This window comes from Spermophilus citellus, assembly GCF_964194105.1.
Source record: "Spermophilus citellus genome assembly, chromosome: 9".
Taxonomy (NCBI): Eukaryota; Metazoa; Chordata; class Mammalia; order Rodentia; family Sciuridae; genus Spermophilus; species Spermophilus citellus.
In genome coordinates, this window is record NC_138191.1 from 118,411,442 (window position 1) to 118,429,220 (window position 17,779).

The 17,779-nt window shown below is 49.4% G+C and overlaps 2 protein-coding genes across 6 annotated transcripts in view; one reads left to right on the forward strand and one right to left on the reverse strand.

Annotated features, from left to right (window-relative positions):
• Positions 1 to 4,091, reverse strand: part of PTPRU (protein tyrosine phosphatase receptor type U) — a 76,644-nt gene extending 72,553 nt beyond the window's left edge. For 4 of the 5 annotated variants that reach the window (XM_081305997.1, XM_081305996.1, XM_081305994.1 and 1 more), the window contains exon 1: positions 3,884 to 4,091. In XM_081305997.1, coding sequence (XP_081162123.1) covers positions 3,884 to 3,956 — 73 coding nt within the window. In that variant the 5' untranslated portion in view covers positions 3,957 to 4,091. The remainder of the gene's footprint in view (positions 1 to 3,883) is intronic. The other variant, XM_081305989.1, reaches the window with a different exon arrangement.
• Positions 4,092 to 9,522: 5,431 nt separating this feature from the next.
• The window catches only part of MECR (mitochondrial trans-2-enoyl-CoA reductase), a 35,311-nt gene continuing 27,054 nt past the window's right edge, over positions 9,523 to 17,779 (forward strand). The window contains exon 1 of the mRNA XM_081305999.1: positions 9,523 to 9,744. Coding sequence (XP_081162125.1) covers positions 9,527 to 9,744 — 218 coding nt within the window. The 5' untranslated portion in view covers positions 9,523 to 9,526. The remainder of the gene's footprint in view (positions 9,745 to 17,779) is intronic.

Consider the following 17,779-nt stretch of genomic DNA (forward strand, 5'->3'; position numbering starts at 1 on the left):
GGCCTCATTACAAAGGGCTGAGTCTGGGAACTGGACAGGCCCTGCCAGCTGCCGTGGGTGGGGGAGGGGGTGCCCAGCAGGGAGCCTGGGGGAGGGGCAGGCAAGAGACCTGCTCCCTTTAGTCTCTGCCAGGGTCTTAACCTCCTCAACTCAGTTCCCAGGTGACACTGGCCTTTTCATGACATAACACCAGCCCCCCGCAGAATTTTCCAGATTCTTAGAGGGAAAACCTATTTCTTTAATCTCCACCTTCAGTGGAATCAGTGCGCCCCCATCTGGCATCTCCAGCTTAGATCCTGACCCACTTGATTTCACTCATTCTTTCAGGCCACGTATATTTATTTGACTAGGTGGTCCAGGCCTCCCACCTGCACTAAGGATTCTGAAGTGTCCAGTCCCTGTCCTCACGGAGCTCACAGTCTAGTTAAGGGAGACAGAACTAATAAATGCTAATTACAATGCTGGGTAAAATCCAACCAACTCCCACCTCCCCTGCTCTAGGACAGAATAACCAAGGAAGGCGTCGGGGAAGAAGTGACATCTGAGCTGAACAGGTTGCAGGGGTGACCTGCAAAGTGGGAGAGTCGGTCTGGGGAGGAGCATGACATGGTCAAGGCGTGGAGAGGAGTGGGCGGGCAGCAAGCATTCAGCAGGCTGTTGGTGAGGGAGTTGGGCTGGCGGGGACACAGGATCAAAAACAAGCTGGGGGGCTGGGGATGTGGCTCAAGCGGTAGCGCGCTCGCCTGGCATGCGTGCGGCCTGGGTTCGATCCTCAGCACCACATACCAACAAAGATGTTGTGTCCGCTGAGAACTAAAAAATAAATATTAAAAATTCTCTCTCTCTCTCTCTCTCTCTCTCTCTCTCTCTCTCTCTCTCTAAAAAAAAAAAAAAAAAAAAAAAAACAAGCTGGGGCTGGACAGGCAGGCCAGGAGCTAGAGCAAGCCACAGAGCTACAGAAGAAGGACTTAACCCTAAAGGCAAGGGGAGCCTTCTGAGGGTTTAAAACATGCCTTTGAGGAAGAACCCAGGCACCGTGAAGGGAAAAGGATGGAGCCTTCCTGCTGGGGAAAGATGGCTAAGGATGGAGGAAAGGGAACAGATGGGAGATCAGAGAGGGCACAAGGATAGGGCACAGGATGCAAACAGGGTGGCTAGGAGGAGGGAGCAAAAGGAGGAGGGCGATACAGGCACCCTGCAACTCTAGCTGACCCGCCCCTGAGGAAAGGCCACCCCACCAGCCCAGTTTAGGTGGCAATAGTGTGGAAGGATGGGAGCCTCCAACAAGCTCCCAACCTAGATGTCCCAGCCACCAGAAATAGGTAGGAGGCTGCCAGGAGCTCACAGTCCCCGCCCCGGCCACTCTTGTGGCTTCCTCTGGAGCTCCCTTCTGCAGCCCTGGGGAGACGGGTGGGCTGCTCAGACAAGCCTTTATTGCCCAACCTGAAACCACTGGGCGCCTCGCCCTCATTCCTGCTGTCCACAATTCCAGTGACCAAAAGGACAAATGAGCTGGAGCACAATGGAATAAATTACTGCCAGGTTTGCAGTAATTCACTGAGAAACAACACAGGAAATGCAAGAGGCAGGCAGGAACTGGAAACTTGAGAAGTGAAGGGACTTGCCCAAGCTCACACTGCCAGAGACCCTGGGATACAGTGGCATAATTTAAACACAGGTCCCTCTGGCTTCAAATCACAGTTTCTGGCTTTCAAATCACAGACAATCTTCAAACCCATATTATGTTACCTGGCCCTCATAGACAGAGCCTTACTTTACAATCTGCAGCATCCTTAAGGCCAGAGGCAGATTAGAAACTGAGGAGTCAGGGATGGAAGTAAGTTGCTCTAGGTTTCTCTCCCAAACCCCTATCCTGACAATCCCCAGTGCCAGGAGTTGGGACCCACTCCGATGTGTTCTTGAAATCAAGGTGATGGTGGCGGGGGTGGGAAAATGTAGAATACCCCACAGGTTTGATCTGGGTGGGGGAGGGGCAAATCGCCGCAGGGCATGGGGGAGGAGTTGGGAAAGGACCGGGAGGCTCGTCGCTCAGGCCACCCTCATGGGTATCAGGAAGTCAAAGCTAAATCTGCGGGTGATGACCCCAGAGCTGCAGGGCAAGGCCCAAGCTTAGGGCCAGCCAGCCCGGTGACCCGGGGAGCTCCGTCCCCGAGACGCCCAAGCAGGCGGTGGGGTCATATATGTCCGAGGAAGGCGGTCAGGAGGAATCTTCCAAGGGGCCAAGTCGGCCCTTGCGTGGGTCTCAGCCAGATCCCACGAGCATCTCCCAGTTACTCCGCACCCAGCAGCAGGGCCAAGAGCGCGGAAGGCCTCGGGAGAGGGAAGACGGCCTGCGATCCGTGCTGGGGGTGGGCAATGGGACACGAAACCTTAGGCATACGCAGGCACGCCCGACACACGGTCCACAAAAGACACTCCGACGCGCACTGGACACAGACCCAAGCTCTGCATACACATTCAGACCCGCGATCACACCGCCACTCCAAAACAGACACTAGACTCCGAAAGCCACCCAAAGAACGCGGCCACACAGCAGAAAGAGCTCAGAGACACACGTTCACACTCACTCACACACGTACACACACTCAGGCCCGGCCGGCCCCAAGGCAGCACAAAGTTGCGGAGCCGACCGAGGGAGCGTCCCGGGAGACCGCGGCGGACCCCTGTGCACCCCAGGAGGGGGCGCCTTCCCGCCGCCGCCGGCCAGGCCCTGCCCGCACCCCGACGCCGCAGCCCCGCCCCGCCACCGCCGCCTGCGCCCCCAGCAGCCGGCCCCTCCCGGCCCGGCGCCCCGCGGCCCCGGCGCCGCCTCGGATCAGCAGCCAGCCAGCGCCGCGCCGAACTTGCGAAACAACAAACAGCCCGACATGTCGGAGTTGGCGGCCGCGGGCCCCAGCCCTCCTCCTCCCGCCCACCCTCCCGGGCCTCCCGCCCACCCTCCCGGGCCTCCCGCCCACCGACCCGCGCCGCCGAGGGCCGCCGCCGCGACAACTTGTTCCGGCCCGTCGCGCCACGCGCGCACGCAGACACCACCCCTGCCCCCTCGAGCCCTGGGCACACTCGACCGCGGCCCAGCCGCACACCACACTCGCAGCATTCCTGGACACGCTGCCAGCGCGCACCGACACACACACTCGCACACTCACATCCGCTCCAGACACGCTCCCACACACGCATTCCCCGCACACTTGGCATTCACTCGGACCCACACAGCCCCCGGCGGGGCGCACCACACACCCAAACACTCCCACACGTACACACCGCGCACACGGCGCACCGGCACACACGTTCCGGACCGGTTCCCACGCCTCCACACGTACACGGATCTCGCAAGCACACACATCACACATGCGTTCCCGGGTCTACACTCGGGCGGGATCCATTGCACTCGCAACACACGCAAAAAACATACACAACCCATTCTCAGACACACAACAAACAGCACTCCCGGCCAGAGCATACCAAATGCAAACAAATGCAACACACTAGCAGATACAACTCCGGCCACAAAATTAAACTCAGATGCACACACAGACACACAACCTACTTGGCCGCACGAACGCAACACCCTGGCAGGCACAGAAAACAGCGCACAATCGACACCTCGATGTATACAACATCCACCCCAACATCCTCGCAGACAAACAACACACACAGCACCTCTTCTTGCAGAGAACTACGGACACACAACATTCGTAGTCACACAACACCCCCGAATACACGACCTTACATCTTACACTCAGGCACACACAGGGAGCACGCACGTAACGCGCGGGCACCCAACACTCACACTTTCTTCCGAGCTGCGCCACGGGCCCCGGGGGCTCACGGGGCAAGCTGGGTCCGACCGCCGCGCGCTTACCTGCCGGAGTCTCGGTTTCGGGCGCGCAGAGCTGGAAGGTAAGCGCCAGGAAGAGCGCTTGGGCGCGGGCCATGGCTGCTACGCCGCCGCCTGCCCCGGGGCCCGGCGCGGGGGGCGCCGCCGCCTGAGCCCGAGCCGAGCCCGAGGCGAGCCGGAGCCGGAGCGGAGCAGCGCGGCGCAGAGCGGGACTGGCGCGGAGTCCAGAGCGGGAGCCGGAGCGAACGGGGCGCTGACGTCAGGCCCGGCCCAGCGTTCCGCGGTCTCGGCGCGCCCCCTGCTGGCGGAGGCGCGCGCTGCTGCCCGGCTAGCCCCGGCACACCCCTCCCCCACTCGGGCACCCCTGCTGGAGGTCGGGTGGCCTGGACTGGACGACCACTTGTTCTGCACTTACCGGGCACCAACGTTCTCAAGCGAGCACCCTCATTGCTCCCGCAGAGTTCTCAGGGACTGATTCAGGGACACCTGCTTCTCTGTCCTATCCGAAGCTTGAGTTCTCTCTACCTTGGCCCCTCCAAATGCACATTCATACTTAGAGGGTGCTCATCACCTGCCAAGAGCCATCTTTGGGCCTTTGGAAACGCTGGCTTTTAGAACACTCTTCCTTTCCATGACATGAAGTCCACCTCCCTTGCGAACCCTCACTGGTCCTGCTCTACCCTCTGGCTACACAGGTTAAGTATTAGGCCTCTTCCATAAAGCTCTTGCTCAATAATCAGCAAACTAATTGCCCATTACTATGTAAAACCAAGCACCAGTATGTGCTTTCCCCCATCATTTAACCTTCACCCTAACCCTATTAGGCTGATACCACTGTATTCCCATTACACGGTGGAGCAAATTGCACAGAGACAGAGACCTTTTCCAAGGTTACAAATTAGTTTTAGGCACCATCAAGATTTGAATCAGGTTGTCTGGCTTGAACTAAAAAGGAATTGAGAACTGCCTACCATCTGGAAACCCCTTCACTTCACAAATACCTATGGAGTACTAAGTCATTTATTCAACAATTACTATAGAAAATAATCATAGAAAAATAAAACTGAGGGGCTGGGGATGTGGCTCAAGCGGTAGCGCGCTCGCCTGGCATGCGTGCGGACCAGGTTCGATCCTCAGCACCACATACCAACAAAGATGTTGTGTCCGCCGAGAACTAAAAAATAAATATTAAAAAAATTCTCTCTCTCCTCTCTCACTCTCTCTTTAAAAAAAAAAAAGAAATAAAAATAAAACTGACAAAAAAATATATCCCTGTCTTCATGGGGTTTCCCTTTCAGTGGGAAGACAATAACAAAAAAAAAAAAGGGAAAAAAAAAGCAAATTTTCTGACATATATCCCTTATCACTATCTCACAAAACAGAAAATTTGGAAGAATGAACACTAAGGGGAAGAGAATTTTTGTAGTTCTAAATAGAGTACCTATGATTTCATGGTTTCATTATTTTTCTTCACCTCTAAAACCTGAGCTCCCAAAGCCCTTAGGGAAATATTTTGTTCTGTATCCCAATGCCTAGTATCTGGCATATAGTTGGTGCTCGATAAATCCTGAATGGATGAATAAATGCTAAATGACATGGTACTTGTCTTCGTGAAGCTTACATTCTAGTGGGGGAGACCAACAGCAATCATAAATAAATATATAATCACAAACTGTGATATGCACACTAAAAGAAATGGGTAGAGTGCTGTGGTAAAAAACACAGAGTAGGGAGGGTCTACTGTAGACAAGGTGGTCCAGAAGGGCTTCATGGAGAAAGTGACATTATGCCAAGTGATACTGGAGCTGAGATCTAATGTATAAGAAGAGCCAGCCTCATGCAAATCAGTAGAGAGGAATACTGCAGCCAGAGGAGACAACCCATGCAAAGACAGAAGCTGGTGGGTTTGAGGAGTGACAAGGAGACCAGGGCAGCTGGAATTGAGTAAGTGGGGAGGAGAGGGAAGTCAGGTTCAGCTGGAGAGGTCCACATGTCCCCCAGGTCATACAAGAAACAATGGGAACTGAGCATGGTGGCACAGCCTTGTAACCCCAGCAACTCAGGAGGCTAAGGCAGGAGGATTGGAAGATTGAGGCATTCTCAGCAACTTAGCAAGGTCCTAAACAATGTATTAAGACCTGTCTCAAAATAAATAATTAAAAAGGGATGTAAAGAACCCCTGGCGGGCTGGGGATGTGGCTCAAGCGGTAGCGCACTCGCCTGGGATGTGTGCGGCCCGGGTTCGATCCTCAGCACCACATACAAACAAAGATGTTGTGTCCGTCGAGAACTAAAAAATAAATATTAAAAATTCTATCTATCTCTCTCTCTCCTCTCTCACTCTCTCTAAAAAAAAAAAAGAGAGAATGAGAGAGTCAGTCACAGGGGAACAGAAGCAGAGCAAAGAAAGAAGGATTGGAGGAGATGGGGTTGTGGCTGAGTGGTAGAGAGCTCATCTAGCATATGCAAGACACTGGGTTCCATCCTTCAGCACCACATAAAAATAAATAAATGTCCAACTACAACTAAAAATTGTATATAAGAAAAAAGAAGGGGCTGGGGATGTGGCTCAAGCGGTAGCGCGCTCGCCTGGCATGCGTGCGGCCCGGGTTCGATCCTCAGCACCACATACCAACAAAGATGTTGTGTCTGCCGAGAACTAAAAAATAAATATTAAAAATTCTCTCTCTCTCTCTCTCTCTCTCTCTCTCTCTCTCTCTCTCTCTCCCCTCTCTCACTCTCTCTTTAAAAAAAAAAAAGAAAAAAGAAAGAGAGAAGGATTGGAATAAGAAACAGGGATAGATGCTGGAGAGAAGAGACAGAGACACCCAGAAAAAGAGGGAAAACTGATGAACAGAAGAAAGAGCCAAGGATGGTGTTTGCAAAGAATTTCTGAAAGGAACCAATTACAGGAGCTTATTGGTGATCTCATTTTATAAGTATGGAAACTGAGGCTTCAGAGAGCATGAGGCACTGGCCAAGGTCACACAGCTAATAAATGGTGAGCCCAGGACTTCAATCCAGATCTGACTGATTCCACATCCCTTTGCTCCTTGTGCCAGGAAAGGCAGCAAAGACTATAATGGGAGAAGAAAAGGCAGTACGAGCAACAGGTGGCCAGATGAAAAGAGAAATTCTGCTTTACTTTAAAAAGACCACAGATTTCTATAATCCTTAAGAGAAGAACAAGAAAGGAAAAAAGAATGCCCGAGCCCTCAGTAACTGGCCCAAATCTAGGGAAAGGGAGACGGCACTACCGTCTGTGCCAAGCCATGAGGAAATTCAATTACCTGCAACTCATGGAATATTTATGATGCCTACCCTGTGCCAGGCCCCATATTGAGCACTGGTGTCATGGAGATGAACCAAACATGGCCCTACATGTGCCTGGAGCGGGACGTGGGTGCATCAATAACTGAGACAGTGCCCTAAAGGTCATAACACTGGTCCAGAGAAAACACAAAGGCAGCAGGGGTGGACTCAATAAAATGATATCTGAACCTGGAGTTTCCCAGGTAGGTAAGGCAGGAAATTCAGGCAGAAGGAACAGCCTTCAAGAAGCATAAGACAAGAAAGTACTGGCACAGGTGAGTCTGAGGTACAGTTGGATCCTAGGCTGTGCACACTCCAACAGCAGAGAAAGCTGCAAAGACAGGGTGGGAGTCAAGGTGCAACGGGTCTTGAATGCAAGGTCTAAACAACTGGACTTGAGCCCTTCAATTAGTGGTTCTCAAACTGCACCCCTGGGGGAACCCAGAGGGCCTAGACTAGAAGCAAGGGCTATAGGAAGGTGCAAAGAGAGAAAATTGAGCCACAAGGAAGAAGACTTATTGGATGATTCTCCAGGCTGTCTAGTTGGACTGCCCAGAGATTCAGGGGAGCCAATGTGGTGGAAAATATAATGTCAACAGCTCAATGTCACCTAAAGAGTCTTACAACAGTCTTGGTAGGCCTGTGTGTCACCATAAAAATAGGTCAGTGGGACAAGATTTTGTGTGCACAGTATGTGTGTGTGTGGGGGGGGCTTTCATACAACTATAGGATCAAGTCTTTCCCCCTTGTTGGACATGAATTTTCCTTCTCTAAGAATAAAAACAAGTGCAGACATCTATCTATTGAGCATACTATGAGACAGACCCTACTCCATGTTTTACATATGATATTTTCATTTAATCTTTACAATAACTCCCTAATAATAGTTTTCAAATGCTTCCATGTGCCAAGCATTGTGCTAAATGCTTCAAGTGAATACTATTTCATTTTATCTACAATGAAACAGATAACTATTAATCCCACAATTTTTAGGCGTTTGGGGGTTTTTTGTTTTGTTTTGCTTGTTTTTGCAGTGCTGGGGATTGAACCCAGGGCCTCTCATATGCTAGGCAAGTGTTCTACAACTGAGCCACATCCCTAGCTCTATTCCCTTGATTTTTCACTATTAGAAAATTAAGGCCAGAGAAACCAGGTGACTTGCCCAAAATCAAATAGCTCAAAATGACAGAGCCAGGACTTAAAGCCAGATTTGCCACAATCCAGTTTCCACATCACTGTTCTCTGCTGTGCCAGCCTCAACAGAAAGGGTCTAGAATTTCAGGTCACCAAAATCCATATAAAGGACCTCTTCCTTCTCCTTTAAAGCCCCGACTGTCTCAAAGCCTATTCCTTAGTCCACCTGCATCATAATACTCTTGAGAGCTTGTAGGGGTGTATGCTCCCAGTCCTCTCCCCGAGATTCTAATTAGGTGGGTCTGAATGAGACCTCTCATGATTTTATGCACAGAGGATTCTGAGTCACAGGGCAGCTTCAATAGCACCTCCTCCAAGGACCCTCAGTCTCCTCTCCCCAGCACATCTCTTCCTCAGACTAAAGCAGTGCACTCCGGCATGTGCTAAAATTCAACTCGGGTTTTAGTTACATTCATGTCTTCCCTCCACCAAAAATAAGAATCTAGCATCGTTAAAGGGCTATACCTCTTTACAAAGAATTTCCAGTTTCCCACTTAATCTCTACACTATGAGCATTTTGAAAAGGCACACTCCTGGTGATTCCTCCCTTATCTCAGAACACACTTAACATTTTATGATATCTCCTGTGTCCACGATAACATTCTCCTATTGTTGCATCCAATGCTCACAACAATCTGACATGAAGCTTATTATCTCCATTTTAGCAAACTAGGAAGTGGCACTGCTAGGATTTGAACCTAAGTCTTCTAACTACTTCTACTACTGCTTCCTTATCATCGCCATTCAATATAGTAAGTTTTACCTTTCTGTTCCTTTCCGGATTACACAAAAAATAATACTTTAAAAAGCCTGGCCACACACAAGCCTGGCACAGTGTGCTCTCAATAAATCGTGGAAAAAGGAAACTGAGGCCGAGGGAGATAAAATGACTTTCCCAAATCCAACAACAAAGCGCAGGCTGAAGGCACAGCAGTAGGCCAGTCCCAGACTCTCCAAGTTGGAAAAGCAGCCCTGGAGGGCTCAGAAAAAAACTGCAACTCCAGCAGGTTCCTGCACTGCCCAACTCTGGTTCCCACGAGGTCTCACCAGGCGCCCCCGCGCGGCGGGCAGGAGGAGAAGGTCCTTTAAAGAGGCTTTGGGGGCGTGGTCGCTCGGTGGGGCGGGGCGAGGGGCGGGGCGCAGGCGCGCGGTCGCGGGAAGATGACGTGTCCGCGTGCGCCGAGTGCTTTGCGGGCTGGAAGGAGCATGTGGGTCCGCTGCGCGCTGTGGGGGGCGCGAGCCCGGTCGCAGCTGCAGTCGGGAGTGCTAGCACCTCGGCGCCGCCACGGTGGTGCTGCCTCTTACTCCGCATCGGCCCAAGCCTCCCGGGTCCGGGCGCTGATCTATGGGAGCCACGGAGAACCAGCCAAGGTCGTCGAGTAAGAGACGGCGCGAATCCCCTCCGGGATGGGGTTATCTGAAGGGGTTTGAGGTGGGCTTTGAATTGGGAGGGGAGGGATGGGGTCCAAGGAAGCGGGCAGAGAGTAGTAAGACCAAAACTGAAGCCCAGGGCGCCTTTAATAGCTTTAAAGAAGTCCATGCTTCTAGATAGTTGAAGACCAGAGAGGCACAGTCAGAATGGTCAAGGCTAACGTCCATTCATGAGTATTGTGTCGGGCAGTCCTGTGTTTAAATGAATGTTCTAGTTTAATTGCCACAACCACGTTGTTAGTTACTGGATTTATTCCCATTTTGCAGATGAGAAAACTGAGGCATTAGGTCAAATCGCTTGCACAATGTCATACATCCAGTACGTGACAGACTCGCCGACTGGCGCACCTTAGTTCTTCCTCTCTTAGTTTTTAGAGGGGTTTTTCAGAATACTTTTACATCCATTGGATCTTCATGTCACAGTTAAGTAGATAATAGATTATTATTTCCATTTTTCAGAAGGCAAGGAACTTGTCCAAAGTGATACAGCTAATAAATGATTGGAAAGGGACTAGAATCCATGGCTTCTATCTCTCATGATTTCTCCACTGCACCAACCTGGCCTCATTAAAAAAAAAAAAAAAAAAGCTGTTTCCAAGCCCTGCAGACCTAAAGTCAAATACAAGTTCAACCCTTTAGCAGCTGTTTGATTTTGGACAAATCATTCAACCTCTCTGAGCCTTCCACTTTTATGATCATGTCCTCCTCATAAAATGCTGTTGGATCTTAGTGGGTTTTGCATGTGGCTGATAAAAAACAGTTATGTGAGTTGTCAACTATTAATAAATCTGCACATAAATAACTAGCCATTCAAAGGGGCTGTTCAGGCTGCTGGAGTAGTGTTAAAGCAAAAGTACAAACCTAGGAATCAGAATACTTGGAGTTAAATCTTTGGTCTGACTTGTCCTAGCTCTGTGTGTCCAACAACAAGTTGCTGAACTTCGATGAGCCTCAGTTTCATTGTATTTAAAAATGGCTCATAGGACTAATCAGCTCAGTGTAATTCAATGTTCTCCACCAAAACCACCTGCATATTCCCCTGCAGTGCAATGTGCACAAATCTTAAGATTCCCAACAGTTTGATTGTTTAACAAAGGATGGGCAAACATGGAATTGTTGTAATGGTTAAAATACAGACTAGATATTTTGACAGGCAGAGAGGAAAAGCTGCAGATGAATTCAAGTCATACACTCAACCTTACCGCATCTACCTTTAGAGCAATTAAAAGGAATAGCAAGAAAACACATCAGGGCTGGAGGTGGATCTCAGTGGGAGAGCACTTGCCTAGCATGTAGGAGGGCCTGAGTTTGATCCGTAGCACCACAGGGGAAAAAAGAAGACAATAAACCCCAAGTTGTATTTTGATTGTAGGTAATAAATCATAGCACCAGAGAGGACATCTTCGTGAGGTCTGTGCTGCAGAGGGGTGGAAGCTCTCATGAGCACTCCTTCATTTCCAGGAGTGCACCTCAGGCAAGAAGGATGTGATGTCTCATGGGATTTATATGTCTGGGGCAGGACTAGCCACAAAACAGTGCTCCCATAACGTTAGTTAAAATCTGAGTCTAATTTCACTAAGAAATATACCTTTTATTGAGTTCTACTCTGACAATGAGGAAGGCCTGGGAATTTTTAAATGGCTAAGTGCCCTTGCCTCCTGAGTCCCTCCTCTTAGGGGGCCAAAGCTGAACGGTTCTTCTGCAGCTCCTGCTCGGAAAGAAAAAGACAAGTTCTTTTGTCTCCTTGTGTAAAACCCTAGTGATTTCCCTGAAGTTCAAAACATTTCCACAAAGCACAGTAGTCAACTTTGGCTTCAGAGTTCAGTCACCTGTGGTACTTCAGGTGAAGTACGTAGTAGGTCTGGGTTGGATGGCCTGGTCTGGGTTGGATGGCCTGGAGCATCTGTCTTTTTTAAAGCTCTGCAGGTGTCCAGGTGACGGCTACCCAGCCAAGGTTGAGAACCACCACCCTGTGGATAAGTGGTCAGGCAAGCAGTAATTGTTCCTCTGTCCCCAAAAGGCATCTTTCCCTTCTGACCCAGATTCAGGCAACTTTACTCTTTTCGTGTATGGACTGAGGCCAGAGACTGGGATTCTCTTTGTACTCATGTCTTAGGAGGTTTAGGATAACCACACTGTCACAGAAAGAATCGGGTATCCTTTACACATCCCAGTAACTGCATGTCTAGATCAGGTTACACCAATAAGGTCATGGAACTGTCCAGAGTACTAACAGCATTCCCCAAACTGGTATGTTTTGTGATGCTGGCACTGTGGGCTCTGGAGCAGGGGGTGGGGAATGAGGAACAGTCTGCTCGGATCTGAGGGGTTTCAGAACTCCTCAAAATGAGGCTTTCTGTTCTCATGTCAAGCTTACAACGTTCCTACTTTCAATTCTGCTGACCCTCAGACATTCCAGCTCTTCTTTCTACTAAGCTATTTTTCTCTTGTCTCTTAGTTTCTTTCCCTTTCTCCCCAAATGGGACCCTAAATAAGTGCTTGGGCCTTTTTCATGTAAAAGATTGAACCGCTGACCTAAATGAAGTCATCCTGCATGGGAGATACAAGCATGGTGGAAATCTCAGAGGTCCCTATGGCTCTTGTCTGTTTTGCCATCTGAATTCCCTGTAAAATAGTTTCCAGAACCCTGATGTCTTCCTTTTTCCTCCTTTTTTAACCCCCAAAAGACCTCTTAGAACTTTTCTATTCTCTGGGCATTATGGTGGAGAGTCCTCATTTTTTGTATGCCTACTGTGTACCTTGGGCTAGGTTTCCTCTCATAGTAAGGAATTTTAAGATCACAATAGGACAGGGGTGGGGGACAGCCCAGTCGTGGAGTCCTACCTCCCTCAGACTCAGTCTCTGGCACTGGGGGAAAATCACAGTGATCTAGTTTGGTCACTGTTATCCCCATTTTACACACAAGGAGACCAAGACTCAAGAAGATTGAAAGGCACTTGTCCAAAATCATAGAACTAGACTGCAATCCTTCAGGGGCTGGGTGCAGTGCCATTTACCTGTAATCCCAGCAGCTCTGGAGGCTGAGGCAGGAGGATCACGAGTTCAAGCCAGCCTCAGCAACTTAGTGAGGCCCTAAACAACTCAGTAAGACCCTGTTTCTAAGTAAAATATACAAAAGGGGCTGGGGATGTGTCTCAGTGGTTAAGGGCTCCCTGAGTTCAATCCCTGGTTACCTCCCAACTCCAAAAAATCCTGAAGAAATGACAATTATCTCAAAGGAATTTTTTTTTTTTTTTAAGAATGAGATAAATTGGGAATAAAATCGGTCAGAAAAAAAAGTGAAATTACAGGTCATTCAGGTGGCCTGAGTTTCTGCTCTTTATAGGAAGGGCAGCCCCACCCTAGAAAAGGTAGAAGCCCTCTGTCCCCTCCCCTTTTCAGATCCTGAAGCTGTGGTAAAACTATTTGGTCATGATGCCCACGCCTGCCTGTTGCTGGTACAAGACAAAACTGAGCTGGAAAAGCTTTGGTCACATAGCCATGGAGTTTAGGAAACAGGTAGTGGGGCTCAGGCAGCACAGGAAGTACTTTCTCACACTAGGGCACTGTGTCTTCTAAGGGGGGGTTCTTCTTACACTTTTTTTTTTTAAGAGAGAGAGAGAGAGAGAGAATTTTTAATATTTATTTCTTAGTTCTCGGCGGACACAACATCTTTGTTGGTATGTGGTGCTGAGGATCGAACCCGGGCCGCACGCATGCCAGGCGAGCGCGCTACCGCTTGAGCCACATCCCCAGCCCAAGTTCTTACACTTGATGTCAGTGTTTAATACCAAAACTTTGTGTGGGTGACTTGATTTTATATATATATATATATATATATATATATATATATATATATATATATATAATTTTAGTTTTAGATGAACAAATACCTTTATTTTATTTTTATGTGGTGCTGAGGATCAAACCCAGTGCCTCACACGTGCTAGGCAAGCGCTCTACCACTGAGCCACAACCCCAGCCCCGGTAATTTTTTTCTTTTTTTTCTTCTTCTTTTTTTTTTTTTTTTAAAGAGTGAGAGAGGAGAGAGAGAGAGAGAGAGAGAGAATTTTTTAATATTTATTTCTTAGTTCTCGGCGGACACAACATCTTTGTTGGTATGTGGTGCTGAGGATCGAACCCGGGCCGCACGCATGCCAGGCGAGCGTGCTACCGCTTGAGCCACATCCCCAGCCCCGGTAATTTTATTCTTAATCCAGTATTATAGTACTTTGAAAAAAAAATAGCATTTTGCTTTGGTGCTCTTTGGAGGGCTCTTTTTCATAGTCATGAATGGAGGGAGTGGGAACTTCATTTAGTAAGTTAGCCAGCATTTATTCTTTGAAGGTGAACATTGAGGATGCAGAGACAAATAATTTATGGGCTTTGTTCTTAGGAAACCCTAGTCTAGTCCAGAAGAAAGGCCACCAGAGCCCAGAGCAGTAAGTGCTGATGGGTCATGTGTAGAGTGTGGCGGACACCCCCAAGAGGGTCCCTGACGCCCTCAGGGAGGTTAGAGAATGCATTCTCTGAATACAGGAGAGCAGGGGAGCTGTTAATGAGGAGAGAAAATGCAGAAATATTCTAAGCAGAAAAATCCACATGTGCAAAATCCCAGAGAGAAGAGGAAACATGATGTGTCTGATCAGCTAATACTGATGGAGAACCTACTGCACACTTAGCGGGGACTCCTTTGAGGGATCTACCTGCTGGGCCAGCTCAGAGGACTAGCCAGCGGTCACGGGATTCACATGCCAGTGGATTCCACATCCTGTACCATGCATGCATTACCTTCCATCTGCACTTCAGATGTGGTGTTCCGGGCCAGTTCCTCCTACCCCAAGTTTCTCATTCTTGCCTCTGGAGGTGAAAGTTGACACGCCTCCAGGAAATTGCACAATGGGCTCAAGTCTTCCCTCTCCATCTGCAGCATCTGGGAGAAGTGCTGTCACTCAGCACAGCTGCAAGTTATTACTGTTGCCTGCCCTTTGCTAGCAACTCTTGCTGCACTTTTGTGTGTGTCCTGGCCTTTCCCACCCTGGATCAGGAGGGAGGGGTCCACATTTTAGAGGCAGACAAACAAAGATGACCCAAGGTCAGTGTGATTCAGGCTATTCCATTGGGGACTACCTGTAAGAACACTGGTCTGGGTTCCACTTCCACCTCTGCCGTGAATTATTAGAGCAAGGAAATCATTCTAGTCTCCGTTCTCTTCAGTTACTCTTCTATAAAATAAAGGGTTTGGCCAAAGTCAGCAAGTAAACATCCTGGTAAACCCAGGATGCATGCTGCCCCCCACCCTTTTCTGTATACCTCAAAACCTACACCCCTCCTTTAGCACATGCTCCCCAAACAGCACTCTTTTCTGCCAAGAAAAGGTGAGGCCTTGTGTTAGCTCTCCATAATAAAATACCCGAGATAATTAAGTCATAAAGAAAAGATTTATTTTGGCTCAAAAGTTTTGGAGATTCCAGTCCATAACCAAGTGGCGCCATTGCTTTTTGAGCTGTGGCAAGGCAGCGCTTCATAGGCCAGAGCACAGCAAAACCATTCACCTCATCTCAAGCCAGGGAGCAAAAGAGAAAGGGAAAAACGAGGATCCCACAGTGCATTTGGGGGGCACACCCTCAGTGGCTTGAAGACCTCCCACTAGGCCTTACCTCTTAAAAGTTCCACCACCGTCCCAGTGAGAGCGAATCAGGCACTGGACTGCCTGCCAGGGTTGCTCCAGTCTCTTGGAACGCTGAGGCAGGAGGATTGCTTGAGCCCATGCATTCAAGGCCAACATGGGCAACGTAGGAAGACGCTGTGTCAAGAAGAAAAAGGGGCTGGATTGTGGCTCAGTGGTAGAGCGCTCGCCTGGAATGCATGAGGCACTGGGTTTGATCCTCAGCACCACATAAATGTAAAATAAAGATATTGTGTCCACCTAAAACTAAAAAATATTTCTTGAAAATATTTAAAGAAAAAGTAAAGAAGAAAAGGGGACTGGGCACAGTGGCGCATGCCTGTAATCCCAGTGACTCAGGAGGCTGAGGCATTTGATCCCAAGTTCAAAGTCAGCCTCAGCAACTTAAACTGAGGCATTTGATCCCAAGTTCAAAGCCAGCCTCAGCAATTTAAACTTAAATAAAAAGGGCTGGGAATGTGGCTCAGTGGGTAAGCCACCTATGTTCAATCCCCAATACGAAAAAAGAAAATAAAAGGTTGGGGGGGGGGGTGGGCTGGGGAAGTAGCTCAGTAGCAGAGTGCTTGCCTCCTATATGTGAGGCCAGGGTTCAATCCTCAGTGCCTGCAAGAAAAATCGGCCAAAAGATGAGTCCTGGGGCTGGGGCTGGGGCTCAGTGGTAGAGCGCTTGCCTTGCATTTGTGAGGCCCTGGGTTCGATCCTCAGCACCACATAAAAATAAATAAATAAAATAAAGATATTGTGTCCAACTACAACTAAAAAATATTAAAAAAAAAAGATGAGTCCTGAATGGAAGGAGGCTGGGAATCCAAAAGAGGGCCAGAGAGGTAGGCAGGTGTGCTTGGCACTGCTGTGACATGAAAAGAGTTCTTCCCAGGGAAAGGCACACTCCCTGAGCTCCCCACCAGCCAAGACAACCACCATCATTCCCTCCGAGGATCAAGAAATTACAAGCTGTGGTGAGGCACTGTAGTCCCTCACACCTGCCCAGTGGCACCCTGCTTATTCATTATTAGTGAAATCCCAGAACAAGGGACCCAACACACCATGCATTTCATTTAATCACAGTGGCAACTTGTTGACCATGGGGACTTCAGACAGACTGGAGAGAGCCACATGAGGTGTCCGTTTCCTTCACCCAGTGCCCTGTGATGAGCCACATGTTCTTGACTCGGAACTGAGCAGATGAGAAAGTCTGTGATGAGTGACGCTCTCCCTGCCTGTTCTTGCTCAAAATGATGTTGACCAGGTTGAGGTGACTGAGTGGAAGAGGAAAGATGCGTACAGGGCCTGGGGCCGGGACTCAGTGGTAGCACACTTGCCTGGCATGTGAGAGGTACTGGGTTCAATTCTCAGCACCGCACATAATAAAAATAAAGGTCTACCAACAACCAAAAACAGAAAGACAAGTACAAATGGTTACTAATTAATGTGGAAGGCGGGAAAGAGAGTTCAGCAGAACTGGCTGGTGCCCACCTTAACCAGCAAATACAGCTGAGCCAGGCCCCAGGGGATGGCCTCTTTTTTTCCCCTCTCTCAAAAGGCTCTTTCTTCTGCCTGCTTTTGTCTGCCTGGTACTTCATATGGCATCACAGGTGTACAGCCTCGGCCTCAAAGGAGCCATTGTGACTTTATCCCATCTGGGATCTGTCGATTGAAGACAGTGGCATCCCTACGAGCTGCATGGCGCCATTGCACTCACAGGGAAGGAACGTGAACAGTACCAGGAAGGTGGCTCACAGTCTAGCCAGGCTGTTTGGGTGCCTCATGTGCACTCCACAGCTCAGCCACACTTTCCTTTGGTAAGTTCAAAAAAAGAACAGGAAAGAGAAATTACTCTCATTGTCACAGAGGTCCAGCTCCTGGAATTCAGATGAGGCCTGTTTCCCTTCCTGTCTCAGCAGAATGGTATCCTTGACTACGCTGTTAGGACTGTCGGCAGGAACAGCAGTGTCTTGGTATTGATGGCGTTCCACGGGGCGGGCTGGGGCTGGTCTCCCTGGTGAGATGCAGCTGGACCAACACACCTCCCTCCAGGCATGCAGCATGTGGCAGTCCTGCCCCGCCACCACCCACCTGTGTTTGCGGCTTCAACTTGCCATCTACTAGACCCTCGTTCCATCCGGGGCCCCTCCTGCCCATCTTCCCTCCCACGTATGTGAATCTCAGCTGGCACAGAGCAGCTAGGCTCCCCAGAAGGCAAATAAGAAAAGCAGGAACAATTTGTAGCCCAATGCATCGTTTCTCTAACTGCTGTTGGAAGGCAGGCTGGGCTGTGAAAACAGTGTTCACAG